The 15908-nt window shown below is 42.2% G+C and overlaps 2 protein-coding genes across 6 annotated transcripts in view; one reads left to right on the top strand and one right to left on the bottom strand.

The window, feature by feature from the left end:
- ZBTB8A (zinc finger and BTB domain containing 8A) overlaps positions 1-15908 on the top strand; it is a 44699-nt gene that overhangs the window by 22210 nt on the left and 6581 nt on the right. The window contains exon 2 of the mRNA XM_028113740.2: positions 13274-14104. Coding sequence (XP_027969541.1) covers positions 13282-14104 — 823 coding nt within the window. The 5' untranslated portion in view covers positions 13274-13281. The remainder of the gene's footprint in view (positions 1-13273; positions 14105-15908) is intronic.
- The window catches only part of TSLIG1 (tRNA splicing ligase complex subunit 1), a 53017-nt gene continuing 37474 nt past the window's right edge, over positions 366-15908 (bottom strand). Inside the window, exons 8-12 of one of the 5 annotated variants that reach the window (XR_015768001.1) lie at positions 12388-14096; positions 10417-10531; positions 5002-5342; positions 937-1155; positions 366-560 (exon numbers count right to left, since the gene is read on the bottom strand). The gene's annotated coding sequence lies outside the window, so the exon portion shown is untranslated. Of the gene's footprint in view, positions 561-936; positions 1204-5001; positions 5343-9789; positions 14097-15908 lie in introns of those variants that run through there. The other 4 variants (XR_015768002.1, XR_015768000.1, XR_015767999.1 and 1 more) reach the window with 4 other exon arrangements.

The raw sequence follows: 15908 nt of genomic DNA, 5'->3' as shown, positions 1-15908 counted from the left end.
TCCCACGTGATACTTTTTCATTATCCCTTTGGGAAATGCTGATTCTGGTTATGGTCTGGTGGCAATGAGGGGTGATGAGGTGTGTCAGGAGGAAAATTGGCATCCCCTTGCAAGGTCATTGCCTCCGGTGTGTTATTACAGAGTCTTCAAGCAAGGGAAGGCTAGTCTCCTCAGACAAAGGAGAGGCTGCTCCCTGGCAAGGGGGAGACTCATGGGAATGTAGAGACTCAAGGTTCTCAGATCGTTGGAATCTATTCAGATGTTCCCATTCCAAGTCTCAAGGTCTCCTTCACCATCAATACCCATCACATAAGAGACTTGGTCAGATGTAAGATCAACTTATGTTGTAATTTTACAACCTGCACAATTACATTTAGTGTCTAAGTTTTAGCTCTGTCCATCCTGTGGCTTCATAGAGGTTCCTTTCTGTAAGTGCCCCAGTACAGTCAGAAGCAGCTCACTTGATGAGGATGAGTCCTTGTAGTCATCATTATAAACATCATGGTCAAATACGGCAGCCCCTCGGTCACCCAAAGTGTTGCCTTCAATAGGACTTCACCCTAAGCAAAGGTTGAGAAGTAATCATAATGCCACTACATGACACGGATTACCAGCATTTCCATTCTTCAGCGGCCATCATTCTGTTCAAGCTCAAAATAGTCAGCAAACCAATCCCCAAACCCTACTTTGGAGAGTCTATTTCCTGGGACCTTTTCTGTTACCAAGATTATATAGTAAGAGTCCTATCCAGACAACAGAAGCCATTCTAGATATTTCAGACAAAGATAATTTAAGACTGGAAGTTATACAAGTATGGGAAGGTGTGGAAGAGCACAGATGAGGATGGGGGCTGGAGGAACAAAAAGAAAGAAGGGAATGAGACCCAGGATCACAAGCTGCTAATGGCCCTTGAAACTGGAGCACACGAGCACGTACCTCCTGCTGCACTTTTGGAGACACAGCCAGTCCTGGATCCGCTGAAGAGGTACCACTTTGATCAGAGCTGGAACCACCCGAAAGATTCTGCATCTGCCTGAGCTGCTATAGTCCACAGTCATGCCGGCCTGCTGCTATCCGGCAACCACCAGCAAGGGGGAGAGGTAGAGCGGGAAGTTTCCCTCTTCCTCTGGTTCTCTGAGTCCCATTTTCCGTATCCTGCAGGAAGCCAGCTGGTGAGAGGTCCTGGGCCATGTAGTTTGCAGCCTCTCAGCCCCATCAGAACAGAGCAGAATATAAAAAGGCAGTTTGGGGGCTTAAAAACAATAGGTAAATAACTGATACAGAAAACAAAATCAGTTGCCTTGGTTATGAGGGCGCTGCTTCCTTACAAGGGCCAAGAAAAACTCCTCAGCCATAGATGGGTAGGTTAAAGAAAAATGGCAGCTTCTCCTGCCTGTCAATTGCTATAGTCTACCAATGAAGCAGTTTCCCCATTACAAATCCCTTAAATATTTACTACCACTATAGTTGTAAGCTGAGCTCATGCTATTATACTTTAATCTTGTGATTTAAGTGGAAAGTATAAATCAGAATAGATTAAAAATCAGATACACTTAAAAAAAAGATTTATTTATTTATTTTGGATAGAGAGCACAAGGGCGAGGGGCAGAGGGTGAGAATCCCAAGCCGACTCCCTGCTGAGTGTGGACCCAACTTGGGGCTTGATCTCATGCCTTGAGATCACGATCTGAGCCGAAATCAAGAGTCAGATGCTTAACCGACTGAGCTACCCCGGCGCCCCATCAGATACACATTTTATATTTACTGTAATTCTATCGTATTTCCCATATCATCATCATTTTCACTAATAATGCTGTTTTATTAGAGATCTAAGGCATCTGAAATGAACTCTGCTATCATCTCCCTAGAGATCAGTACACTTCTTCATTCTCTCTTCCTGTTGCAAAAAAGAAGGTACCCTCTCCTCCTACCCCTCACTAATCCTTTCCAATGATGACCATTTTAGTGTGTTCTCAATCTCATTCCTCCCTGCTTTATCTGGAAATTTATTTCTTTAGGTACTTTTTCTTTCCAAAATATTCAAATTCCTCTTCAGTGTTGACCACACCTCCCCTTACTATCACCATCTCCCTTATTCTTCCCTTCACGGCAAAATTCCCTGAAAAGAGTTGTGGGTACTTGTTCCTCTCATCCCATTCTCCCTGAAGCCCACCCTAACACAGACACGCACACGCACACAGATAACAGGTGCACACATGCACCACCCCACGCACACACACAGAGACACAGACACACCACACACATGCACACAGACACACACGCACGTGTGCACACACACACACGGACACACACACCACTGATACATTCAGTGGTTGACTCTTAGTCCCTGTCTTACCAAAGCAAACACAGCTGATCGCCTCTTCTCCTTGAAACACTTTCTTCACTTCCAGGATGTCTTCCTGGCTTTTTGGTTTTCCTCGGGTATCTGTCAGAGGGCCAGGGGCTCACCTCTGTTCCACATGGCCTGCCTCCTTTGGTAGTCACATCTAGTCTCTTGACTTTAAATACCACCCAAATGCTGATTCCCAGTCTCACATCCCCAGCCTGGATCCATTTCCTCAACTCTACTCATATATCCAACTGCCCACCCTTTATCTCTTGTTGGATGGATAACAGGACACATGAACCTTGTCCAAACTTGAGCTGCAGAGACCAGTCCCCACAGGTTCCTCCTAGTCCTTCCCATTTCAGCAGACAAGACCTCTGCTCCGCCAGTACTCACACTGTACACCCTGGGGTCACCCTTGTTTGTTCTCTGGCTCTCCCTGCCATATGTGTGTTACCTGGTCGTGGTCCTGCGTGTGTGTCCACTCGAGTGTGAATTGCCTTTTCCCTCTTATCTCTCGGAGTTTTTTCATTAAGCTCTTAAACTTATTCTTAATCCTGTCTTGGAATTATAGCCTCCTTTTCAGGGCTGGAGTATCTGGCACTGGGAGTTCAGCTGCCAGTGGGTATTTCACTTTAGGGAATAGTCCTGTGACTGCCCTTTGACACGGTCTGCTGCTGGTCATTGCCCTAGGCCTCAGCCTTCTCCTTCAGAGCTCCTCTTTTCCTCCTTCTGCTTGTCAAAGGCAGTGCTCAGGTCCCTCCAGTCAGGAGACAATTTCCCACTTGGCTTTCACTATTAAACATCCTCCCACTCCCTATCGACTCTCAGGAGCCTGTTTAAATTTGCACACAGTAAAAAAAAAAAAAAAAAAAAAAAAAAATTTGCACACAGTGACTACTCTTTGTAACACTTAACAATACTGATGCTCACTTAGAACGTCTATAAGTTGCCTGGAAAGCGAATTCTTACTGAAACTTAAACTAAAAAAAAAAAAAAAAAAAAAGCTCCAGGGCACCTGGGTGGCTCAGATGGTTAAGTGTCTGCCTTCAACTCAGGTCATGATCCCAGGGTCCTGGGATCGAGTCCCACATCAGGCTCCCTGCTCCGCGGGGAACCTGCTTCTCCCTCCGCTGCTCTCTCTCTCTCATGAATAAATAAATAAAAGCTTTTAAAAAAAAGTTCCATTTTTCCACCAAGGAATTAACTTTTCACTAAAACTTTTAAGAATAGAGTTAGCATGTTTATAACACTTTCACATCTGAAGAAGAATGGGCAATGTCTTGGACATCAATTAATCATTTCTCTATGAAACCAACCTTGATTCCTTTCAGAGTTAGGAGATTTTAAAGAAAAGTTGCACTAATAATTAGATGAAAGTTATCAAAGAATTCAGAATCTTTAGAAATAACTTCTAAATTGGGATTCTCTGGTTACAAACAAAAGGAAAGCCAACTCATACTGGCTTAAGAAGAATGACATCTATTGGGTCAGGTAACTGAAAAGTCCAAGGATAGATATAGCCAAAGGCATGGCTGGGACTAGGGCTGGGGTTGGCAAAAGGCGACCTGTGGCTATTTTTGTAAATAAAGCTTTATTGGAACACTGCCATACGCATTGCTTCTCCTATTGTCTGTGGCTGCTTTCGTGCTACAGTGGCAGAATTGAGTAATATAGTGGTGAAGCTGAGGAGTTGTGAGAAGGACCTCTGGCCCACTATGATGTGTGGGTTTTTCCTACAAATGAAGCAATTCTTCAACACTAATTTAACTCAGTTCTGACACTTGTCTACGTGGAGATGGCGTCAGATTCACAGGTTAAGGGCTCAGTCTCACAAGCCTGCCTCCACTTAGGTGCCCATCACTAGTCTAGGTTGTCACCACCTGTGCTTCTGACCTACGCCATAATCAGAGGACCCCCTCCTTGGGTTCGATTAGTTTGCTAGAGTGGCTCACAGAACTAAGGAAACCCGTTTACTCACTAGATGACCAGTTCATTACAAAAGATATTACAGGATACAGATGAACAGCCAGATGAAGAGGTACATAGGGCCAGGTCCCAAATGCAGGAACATCTGTCCCATGGAGTTTGGAGCCAGCAGGTGGATGCGTTCTGGTTCACCAACCTGGAAGCTCTCAGAACCCTGTCCTTTTGGGGGTTTATGGAGGCTTCATTACATAGGTGTGATCGATTAAATCATTGGCTGTTGGTGACTGATTCAACCTCCAGCTCATCTCCTTTCTCCAGAGGTCATAGGGAGGGACTGAAAGTTCCAACCCTCTAGTCTAATAAATCTTATCTAATGGTTGGTTTCCCTGGCACACCCCGCCCCCACCCCTGCATCTTAGGGGACTTCTAAGAGTTACCCCATTAACATAAACTCAGCTGTGGTTGAATGGAACTTATGGTAAATAGCAAGACACCTATAGTAACTTTATGGCTCTGAAATGACTTCAGAAACTGAGGATGAAAGATCAAATATTAAAACAAAAGATGCTCTTATTGCTTAGGAAATTACAAGGGTTAGGGGAGCTCTGGGCCAGGAACCATAGGCAAAGTCCAAAATATATATTTATTATAGATAATAATCTCATACCTACAAGCCCTAAAATATTTTCTGTCTGGCCTTTTACAGGAAAAAAAAAATGACCAACCTAGGGAACAAAATGATGTCAATTGGATCTGGTCTTCCTCTGTTTCTCCTCTCTGCTTTCCTCAGGGTTGGTCCTTTCTCATGTAGGCTCTGTCATGGTGGTAGTGCATCCATAATAGATAGGTCCAGGCTTACATCCTCAAAGGAGTCCTCTTCTTTTCCAGTTGCTCCAATAAAAGTGCTAGGTTCACTTTAATTGAACCTCCTTTGCTTGCCTTGTTTGGTGTGTCCATCCCCAAGCCAGTAACTGGCCATGGGAATGCAGTGCTCTGATTTGTCAAGTCTGGTCACAGCTTGGCATCTGGAGTGATGAGTTGAATCAGTATCTCCCAAACCTAAGAACTGAAAGAGGTGACGGAGTGATCCTCTTAAGAAAAATTGGGAAGTAATTACCAGAAAAAGGTATTGAATGAGAAGAGGGAGGAGTCAGAATAATGAGTAAACAAAAGGGAAATTGTGTAACAGGCTGATAAACAAAAACCTCCCCTGAAAGAATTAAAATAACAGCTTTTAAATAGCTACAGCTTCTTCTGTTAATACAGAAATAAATACTTTTCCCTTTCACCAGTTCATTTTAAATCGAGATTTTAGGTCAACTATATGAAATTACTATTTCTATTGGTCAAAACAGTTGAATATTGGCAATTTCATGCAGTTTGTATTAGTTTCCTAGGGCTGCTACAACAAAGTACCTTAAACTGGGTTGCTTAAAACAACTGGAATTTATTCCCTCAGTTCTGGAGGCCAGAAGTCAAAGTGTTGGTAGGGCCATGTTCCCTTTGAAGGCTCTAGAGGAGAATCCTTCCAGCTTCTGGGGGCTCCACGTGTTTCTTGACTAGTAGTTGCATGACTCCAGTCTCCAGCTGTTATTTCACAAGGTTTTTGTAATTCTGTGTACTCTCCTCTTCTAATAAGGACACCAGTCATTGGCTACAGGGCCCACCCTAGTCCAATGACCTCATCTTAACTGATTATTTCTGCAAAGACCCTGATTCCAAAAAGGTTACATTCTGAGGTTGCAGGTAACATGAATTTTGAGGGGACAGTATTCAATCCACTATTAGTTCAACCTCACATTATTAGAGAAGTGAAAAAGCAGAACATTTGTCTTTTCAGTCTCTAGAAAAACAAAGATAAAGACTGGATTAGAGTATTCTAGGAATGCAAAGATCATTCAGCACCCCAAAAAATGTAAGTACCATTTTAACGGATTGTTGTGGGTTGAATTGTGTTCCCCCCAAAAGATATGTTGAAGTACTAACCTGCAGTACCTTACTTGGAAATAGGTTGTTGCAGATGTAGTTAGTGAAGAGGAGGTCATATTGGAGTAGGGTGGGCCCTTGATCCAAAATGACCAGTGTCCTGGGGTGCCTGGCTGGCTCAGTTGGTAGAGCATGTGACTCTTGGTCTCGGGGTAATGAATTCAAGCAACACGTTAGGCCTAGAGCTTCCTTTAAAGAAAAAGAAAATGGCTGTACAAAATGACTAGTGTCCTCATAAGAAGACATTGTGAAGATACAAGGAGAGAGCTCCTTGTGAAGACACAGACACACAGGGAGAAGGCAGCCATGTGAAGATGGAGACAAAGATTGGGGTTTTGCTGCCACAAACCAAAGAACGTCTGGGGACACTAGACGCTAGGAAGAAGCAAAGAAGGATTCCTCTCTCACAGGTTTCAGGGGGAGCATGGCCCTGCTGACAGCCTGATTTCAGACATCTGTCATCCAGACTGTGAGACAATAAATTTCTGTTGTGTTAAGTCACCCAATTTATGGTACTTTAGTCCAGTAGTCCCAGGAAATGAATATATAGGTTAAGAGGAAAAAAAAACATGAATACCAAATAAGCATTTAATAAAATTTAGCACTCATTTATGATAAGCATTTTTAGAAAATTGGAAACAAAAGGATACCCATCAAACAAACCTGTGCTAGACGTTGTTCTTAATGGTGAAATTTCAGGAGCATTTCCATTCAGCCAATAAGCAATAGAAATAAATCTAACAAAAATATGCAAGATCTTAATAAAGAAAATAAGGAAACATTACTTAGAAGAAACATTACTTAGAAGGCCTAAATAAGTGGAGAACTATACTATGTTCATGGATGGTAAGACCCAATATCATAAAAGATGTGAGTTTTCCCATAAATTAATCTATAAAATCAATTCCAAAATAAATGCCTATAGGATATATTTTTTTCTCTTTTTAGTGAAACTTGATAAGCTTATCCTCATATTTATATGGAAGAAGCAAGAGACAATCAGAATTTTTTTTTAATGTTATTTGAAGAACTAGGTGGGGGAATTCATTTTAAAGTTTGGTAACTAAGGGGCACCTGGGTGGCTCAGTCAGTTAAGTGTCTGCCTTTGGCTCAGATCATGATCCCGGGGTCCTGGGATCGAGCCCTGCATCGGGCTCCCTGCTCAGCAGGAAGCCTGCTTCTCCCTCTCCCACTACCCCTGCTTGTTTCTGCTCTTGCTAACTCTCTCTCTCTGTCAAATAAATAAGTGAAATCTTAAAAAAGTAAATAAATAAATAAAATTTGGTAACTAATGCTGTGAAGTATTGATGCAGATAGACAAATAGACCAACTGAACTGAACAGAGAGCTCAGAAATAGATTCATGAATTTATGTAAACTAGATGTATTACAGAGATAGTATTACTGATTAGTGGGGAAAGGATAGACTGTTCAGTAATAGTGCCAGAAAAATTGGGTATCTGCATGAAAAAAATTAGAATACCATATGCAAAAAAATAGTGGGTTAAAACACTAAAAGTGAGAAACAGAACTTTAAAAAATATCTTTATGTCCTTGAGACGGGAATTTCTTAAACAAGTTATGGAAAGCATTAATAGATTGATAAATTGGACTATATTAAAACTAAAAGCTTCTTTTTAATGAGAACCACTCTAAATGAAGTTAAAAAATCAAACCACAGACTGAGAGAAGATATTTGCAAAGTATGTACCTGATGAAGGATAGTGTGTTGGACATTTAAAGGATACCTATAAATAAATAAGAAAAAGACAAACAATCCAACTTAAAATAAGAAAGGATACTGTGTAGATAGCATAATTGTCCCCATTAATCACCCCCTGCCAATATTCACACCTTTGTTGTGTGACTTCACAGTTCTTCTCACTAACAGGGCAGGTGTTTCTTCTTCCTTTGACTTTACTTTTGGCCATGTGATTTGCTTGAGACTATTACAGTAGGGTTGATGTGACAGTGTGCCAGTTGCAGACCTAAGCCTTAAGAGGTTTCATATATTTCCACTTGGTCTTTTGTACTTTTGGCATTGTCATGAGAAGAAATTGGCCAAGCCAGCCAACTGGTCCCAGGAGGAAGAAAGGAGACCATGTAATAACACAACCACCCCAGAATCAACTGACTCCTAGGTAGGTGAGTGGGCCCAGGCAAGATCAGCAGAGCTGTCCTAACAAGCCCTGCCTAAATCAGCCAACACACGGGTTTGTGAGCTAAATAAATACTTATTGTATAACATTATTTTTTGTAGTTAATTGTTATACATTGTTAGTTAACAACATTGTAATGAGCAAGTAATTCACTGAATCATAGTCAATAAACATTAATTGTTCAGTCCACACAAATAAAAGCAATGACATACCATTGCATTTTTGTAAGATTGGCAAAATTAAAAAGTCTGATAATATTAAGTACTGACAAAAATGAGAAGTAGTAATTGATATATACTGTTAATGGGAGTTACACTTAAATACCAGGTGACATGGTTCTGGCTATTGAGTTGCAAGTGTAAGTTCCCTAGGTGAGGCATCCAGGAAAGCTTTTTTTCCCTCTGATAAAAAAAAGAAGACAGGCTGGGTTGGTAATTGTCTTTTGTCTTTTCCTCTTCTTCCTGCCAGGAATGTGGACATCAGGCTGGAGATGGGGCAACCATCTTGCAACATGAGGTGTTTTAATTTCATTAATTGTATTTTTCATATATTAAATCCATTTGGCTCCTCCTCAAACCTACCTCCTCTTCCCCCCGCCCCCACCCCGGTTTCTTTTCTTATGGATACTAATAAAGCAAAAGGAGAATAGCTAACATTTATGAAGTCCTTATTACATGTAGGTTTGAGTGCTATGTGTACATCAGCTCATTCAATCCTCACAATAATCCTTTGAAATAAGAGCTATTTTTTGTTGCATTTTACAGATAAGGAAATGGATACAGAGGTTAAATAAATTGCCCAGGGTCACGCAGCTATTAAGTGGTAGAGCCAGAATTCCAAATCCAGCTACCTGGCTCTAGCGTCTATGCTCAAAACTATATGCTACCCTTGGGGCACCTGGGTGGCTCAGTCGTTAAGCGTCTACTTTCGGCTCAGGTCATGATCTCATGCTCCTGGGATCGAGACCCCGCATTGGGCTCCCTGCTCAGCAGGGAACCTGCTTCTCCCTCTCCCTCTGCTCCTCCCCACCACTTGTGCTCACTCTCTCTCTCAAATAAATAAAAGTAAAATATTAAAAAAAAAACTATATGCTACTCTTTATATATTTTATCTCTTTGCCCATCTTAAGCATACTTATTTTTTTTAAAGATTTTATTTATTTATTTGTCAGAGAGAGAGAGAGCGCACGCACAAGCAGAGGGAGTGGCAGGCAGAGGGAGAAGCAGGCTCTCTGAGCAAGGAGCCCAATGGGGCTCAATCCCAGGACCCTGGGATCATGACCTGAGCCAAAGTCAGACGCTTAACTGACTGAGCCACCCAGGCATCCCTTAAACATACTTATTTTAGAGTCTGTTAGATTTTTATTCTATTTTCTAAAATTGTTGGTGTTCTGATTCTCCTGTTTGTTCTCCTGCTGATTGTTCTTTATAAAGAACGATTTCCTTGTATGTTTTAACGTGTTTGATGCACATTCAGCAACACTGATTGAGCATGTATCGTGTGTTCAAGGAGCTGGGGATACATAAGTAAAGCAGGCAAAGTCTCTGCTCTCTTACCTTAAATTCTAATAGGAGAAAACAGACAGCAAACAAATAAGGGGATAGAGAATGGGAAGGGGTGATTATATATAGGATGGCAAAGGAAAGCTGTCTGATAAGGTGACATTCCAACAGAGACCTGAAAATATGAGAATGTGAGCTATGTGTTTATCTGGGAGAATTCCCAAGTAGAAGGAAGAGCAAGGACAAAGGCTGCATGGCAGGAATAGGCCTTGAATGTTCAGGAATGAGCAGAGGTCTTTGTAGCTGGAATGCAGTGTAGGAGGGTGGAGCAGAGGAGATGAGAGCAGAGAGATACCTGGACAGGGCGGATGAACATCAGGTAGGGCCTTTGAGGGCGTGAGAACTTTGAGGTTGGATGGGCAGCCTCTGGAGGCTTTTTTATGGGTCATAAATTCAAAGATGGTATTTAAAACTATGAGACTAGATGGGCTCACCTAGGGAATGGTGTTAAGTAGAGAAGAGGTCTGAGCCCTGAGGCTTGGGGCATTCCAGCGGTAGGGGAGGAAAATTTTTCCTTGACCTTCTTCCTGGCTGGGTCTGGAAATTAAACTGACAAAGACAAATTAACATGAGAAATGCATACCAATTTACCCAATAGTTTTACATGACATGGACCCCTTTATAAGGAAATGAAGACCCGGAGAATCGTTAGACCTGAGCATATTTTTATGCTAGGTTCCATGAAGAGTGGACAGTCGTGGAGGAATATGGTAGATTAAGGAGTATGAGATGAATTTAGTAACTGGAGAAGCCCGGCAAAGCCTGTTTGTGCAGATTCTTTTTAGCGTCCCTTTGTCTTCTGAGATAAGGATGCTCTTTCTCTGGGTATAAGGAGGGCGCCTCTCATCTGAGGGTTATTTTAGTTGCAGGGGAGAAGGGAGGAGGGATCAGAGTGCTCTTTCTGCTTCTGCTGTTTTCTCAAACTCCTTCAAAATATTCAGTACGCCAAGGTGCCATATTTTGGGGTAGCATGTCCTGAATCCCCTAGCACTTGGAGGCTAGGAAAATGAAGAACCAGCAAAGGAGACTGAGAAGGAGTGGCCAGCCTATGGGAGAAGAACACGGAGCAGTGGTGTCCTGGCATCAAGTAAAGAAAGTGTTTTAGGATGAAGAGAATCACCTCCTGCCTCAGTAAAATGAGGACAAAGAAATGACCATTGGATTTGACATGCAAGTTACTAATGATGTTTTTAAAAAATCATTGGGGGCACCTGGGTGGCTCAGTCGTTAAGCGTCTGCCTTCAGCCCAGGTTATGATCCCAGAGTCCTGGGATCGAGCCCCGCATCAGGCTCCTTGCTCGGCGGGAAGCCTGTTTCACCCTCTCCCACTCCCCCTGCTTGTGTTCCCTCTCTCCCTATGTCTCTATCTGTCAAGTAAATAAAATCTTTAAAAAAATGATTATAATGGATGGGGATGAAACCTGGTCGAAAGAGAACGGGAGAAGTGAAGACAGCAAATGAAAAGAGCAAACCAAAAGACGATTTCTGGGCACCAGTTGGTTTAGCGTCCAACTCTTGATTTTGGCTCAGGGTCGTGGGATCAAGCCCTACGTCAGGCTCCGCGCTCAGCGTGGAGTAGGCTTGAGGTTCTCTCTCTCTCCCTCTCCCTCTGCCCCTCCCTCCTCAAATAAAGAAATCAATAAAATATTAAAAAAAAAACCTCTTTCAATGAGTTGTGTGTGAAGGAAGCAGAGAAATGAGTAGTAACCTGGGGCACCTGCTGGCTCAGTCGGTGGAGCATGTGACTTTTGATCACAGGGTCTTTGAGTTCGAGCCCCACATGTGGTGTAGAGTTTACTTAGAATAAAATAAAAAATATATATATATAAAAGAAATGAGTTGTAGCCAGAGATGGATGGGAAAGCAAGGGAGGTTTTGTTTGCTTGTTTGTAAGATAGGAGATAATAGACATCATGATGGTACAATATTAGAAATGATGCACTTTGGGGTGCCTGGGTGGCTCAGTCGGTTAAGCGTCTGCCTTCGGCTCAGGTCATGATCCCAGGGTCCTGGGATCGAGCCCCACATCGGGCTCCCTGCTCAGCGGAGAGCCTGCTTCTCCCTCTCCCTCTGCCTGCCTCTCTGCCTACCTGTACTCTATCTCTCTGTCAAATAAATAAATAAAATCTTTAAAAAAAAAAAGAAATGATGCACTTTATATAAAGAGGGGAATGATTTTGAGTTCAGCGTGAGATTATTTCCCACCTGGCTTGGGTCCTGAGAACACCCCTCCTAAGCAGTTTCGCATTTGTTTCTGCCGCGTGCCCCATGGGCCCCACCAGCCCCACCAGCCCAGGACTAATTTCCTTGTTAAATTTTCACCTTGAGGTTTCTCACACCAAACAGGTAAAATAAATTTGGATTCCAGAACCTCAAAAAGCACAACCTTGGGTTTGATATCTCACCTAGGTACTTTTTTTTCTTTCCCCAACGAAAGCCCCGCAAAGACAAACTTTGTTTTTTCCCGGGATTTATGGGCAAAGTTTACTAGTCTTTCTTCATTAAGGTCGTGGTCCTTAGAGGCTTCCAGCTTGTTACAGATAAAAACCTGAAGCCATATTACCGCTCCGCCTCTGCTCCTTCTCCACTGCCGGCATCTAGGGATTTCTCATTTTCTTGCAAGCCCAGCCATACATTTAAAACGTTTGGGGAAAAGAAAAAAAGGAGAGAGGGAGACAAGCCATAAGAGACTGTTAACGATAGAGAACAAACAGGGTTGCCGGAGGGAGGTGGGTGAGGGATGTCTAGATGGGTGATGGGTATCAAGGAGGGCACGGGGGGGAAAAGAAAAAAAGGAGAGAGGGAGACAAGCCATAAGAGACTGTTAACGGGGGGAAAGAAAGGGGGGAAAGAAAAAGGGGGAATTTTAAGGGGGAAAAGAAAAAAAGGAGAGAGGGAGACAAGCCATAAGAGACTGTTTTAAGGGGGAAAAGAAAAAAAGGAGAGAGGGAGACAAGCCATAAGAGACTGTTAACGATAGAGAACAAACAGGGTTGCCGGAGGGAGGTGGGTGAGGGATGTCTAGATGGGTGATGGGTATCAAGGAGGGCACGTAGCAGAAGACCTGATTCATAGAAGATGCTCAGTAAAGGTTGGTGACTGAACAAATAATTGTCCAAAAATCACATAACTAATAGTATAGTACTAAGTGATTCTCTGTGTCTTGGAGTCTTATATTCTCTAAGAAGAAAGTGGTGTCAGTGGAAATAAGGGCGGTTTCTGATGGTTATTTCGGTTGACTCTGCTTGGAAAAGGCGTGTCACTTCGGTTTGGTAACCACGTGTCTTTTCCTCTCCAGAATGGAGATCTCCTCTCATCAGTCCCACCTCCTGCAGCAACTGAATGAGCAGCGCAGGCAAGATGTCTTTTGTGATTGCAGCATTCTGGTTGAAGGGAAGGTCTTCAAAGCGCATCGAAATGTATTATTTGCTAGCAGCGGCTACTTCAAAATGCTCCTTTCTCAGAATTCAAAGGAGACAAGTCAGCCAACCACAGCTACTTTTCAGGCCTTCTCCCCTGACACTTTTACGGTTATCCTGGACTTCGTCTATTCCGGCAAACTCTCTCTCACTGGTCAGAACGTCATAGAAGTGATGTCAGCCGCTAGCTTCCTTCAGATGACTGATGTCATTAGCGTATGTAAGACCTTTATTAAATCTTCGCTAGACATTAGTGAGAAAGAAAAAGATCGCTATTTCAGTCTCTCCGATAAAGACGCCAATTCTAACGGTATAGAACGTTCCTCCTTTTATAGCAGTGGCTGGCAAGAAGAAAGCAGTTCTCCGCATTCTCACCTAAGCTCAGATCAAGGAACAGGTGTAATAAGTGGAAAATCTTGGAGTAAGTATAATTACCATCCAGCCTCCCAAAGGAATACTCAACAGCCTTTGACCAAGCATGAACAAAGGAAAGATTCCATTAAAAAGTCCAAACATTTGAGGTTGTCACAGCCTTCTGAAGTTGCTCCTTATAAGTCAAGCAAACGAGAAGCACGAACATCAGATTCTTCCAGCCACATTTCCCAATCTGAAGAACAAGCACAAATTGATGCTGACATGGACTCTACTCCTGTTAGCTATCCGTATGGTCCAGGATCTGATGTCACATCCAGAAGCTTTCCAGGTATCCAAAAAAAAAAAAAAAAATCAGTCCCCTTATTGAGGTTCTAAGGCTCCTATACAAATCAATCCTATTTCAACATGCCCTTACTTTGAAGTGTTATGGGCAGTTGAACCAAGTGATTTTTTTTTAAGTCATACCCCTCTAATGAAATTTATTTCATAAAACATAAATTTAAATTTCTAATTAAAAATAATATTGGATAGGGGCACCTGGCTGGCTCAGTTGGTAGAGCACGCAACTCTTGAATATAGGTTCATGAGTTCAAGCTCCACATTGGGCATGGAGTCTACTTAAAAAAGAAAAAAAAAGGATAAACTGAATAACGTCAAAACAATAGAGTTCTGGGACGCCTGGGTGGCTCAGTTGGTTAAGCATCTGCCTTCGGCTCAGGTCATAATTCCAGGGTCCTGAGATCAAGTCCCACATCAGGCTCCTTGCTCAGCAAGGTGCCTGCTTCTCCCTCTGCCTGCCTCTCTCTCTCTCTTTCTGATAAATAAATAAAATCTTAAAAAACAAAACAAAAAAACAATAGAGTTCTGAGTTTCAAAGCCCAAGATTTTCCCAACCTGTGTCAGCAGATGATTAGATTACTGTTAAGCCTTTATAGCTCTTTTCTAAATGGTTCAATCCCTAAGATGCGTATTTTTACTTTAAATTGTATATTTTTTTCTGAGTATTCACTCAGGAGGAGTATTATTTTTTTTAGGAGGAGTATTTTTATACAGAAAAGTTAAACAGAACAACGATGCATATTTACAAAAGTTCACAGACCCAAGACTTAAAGAAATTGGACTACATCTGATTTTACTGAGCTATAAAGACATAATTTAAAAACCACACACAACCCATAACATTTACACTGTAATCCTGTGTGTGCAACAACAGCTGGAGACATCTCATTTTTATGATAGTAGTAAAATGCAGAAAGATTATTTAGATTGTTGGTTTCAGTAATCCACCCCTCACCACCATAAGACTGTAGTAGAGAACAGGAATTAGAATTGCATGTCATACAGGAGTGCCTGGGTGGCTCAGTCCGTTAAGCAGCCAACTCAGTTTTGGCTCAGGTAGTGGGATCCACAGTTGTGGGATCGGGCCCTACGTCAACTCCGAGCTCTGTATGGAGGCTGCTTGAGATTCTCTCTCCCTCTGCCCCTCCCCCTGCTCACACTCTCTCTCTCTCTCCAAGTAAATAAATTTTTAAAAATCTTAAAAAAAAAAAGAAATGCATGTCATATAGTTCTGCCCCAATTAATCAGGTAGCAAACTTGCTTAATAGTTTACATGTGATTTTAAAGGAAAATTGTAAGATGAAACTCTTACAGATTATAAGATTCAGATTATATATTTAAAATTGTTTTTATTTTAGGAAAATTTCAAACATACACAAAAGGAAAGAGAATAGTATAATTCACCTCCATGTACCCCTTACCCAGTTTGGACAACTTCCTACTCACTTCCAATATTGTTTCATCTGTATCGTTAACTCCTCACCCCTCCCTTTATTATTTTTAAGCAAATAGCAGACATCATAATTTTTCATCTGTAAATATTTCAGAATGTGTCCCTAAAATGTAGTCTTAAAAAGGAGGGGAGGCTCAGCCAGTTAAGCATCCGACTCTTGATTTCAGCCCAGGTCATGATCTCAGGGTTGTGAGATTGAACCCCACCTCCGACTCCATGCTAGGCATGGAGCCTGCTTAAGATTCTCTCCCTCTGTCTCCCTCTGCCCCTCCACACCCCTAAGAAAATACCAAAACAAAACCAGGACATGCGACTCTTGATCTCAGGGTTGTGAGTTCAA

Source organism: Eumetopias jubatus, unplaced genomic scaffold (genome assembly GCF_037043125.1).
Source record: "Eumetopias jubatus isolate StellerSeaLion01/CBP00866 unplaced genomic scaffold, mEumJub1_p1.0 scaffold_4, whole genome shotgun sequence".
NCBI classification, from domain to species: domain Eukaryota; kingdom Metazoa; phylum Chordata; class Mammalia; order Carnivora; family Otariidae; genus Eumetopias; species Eumetopias jubatus.
Note: the sequence above shows the minus strand (reverse complement) of the source record. Positions and strands in the feature narration are given on the sequence as shown.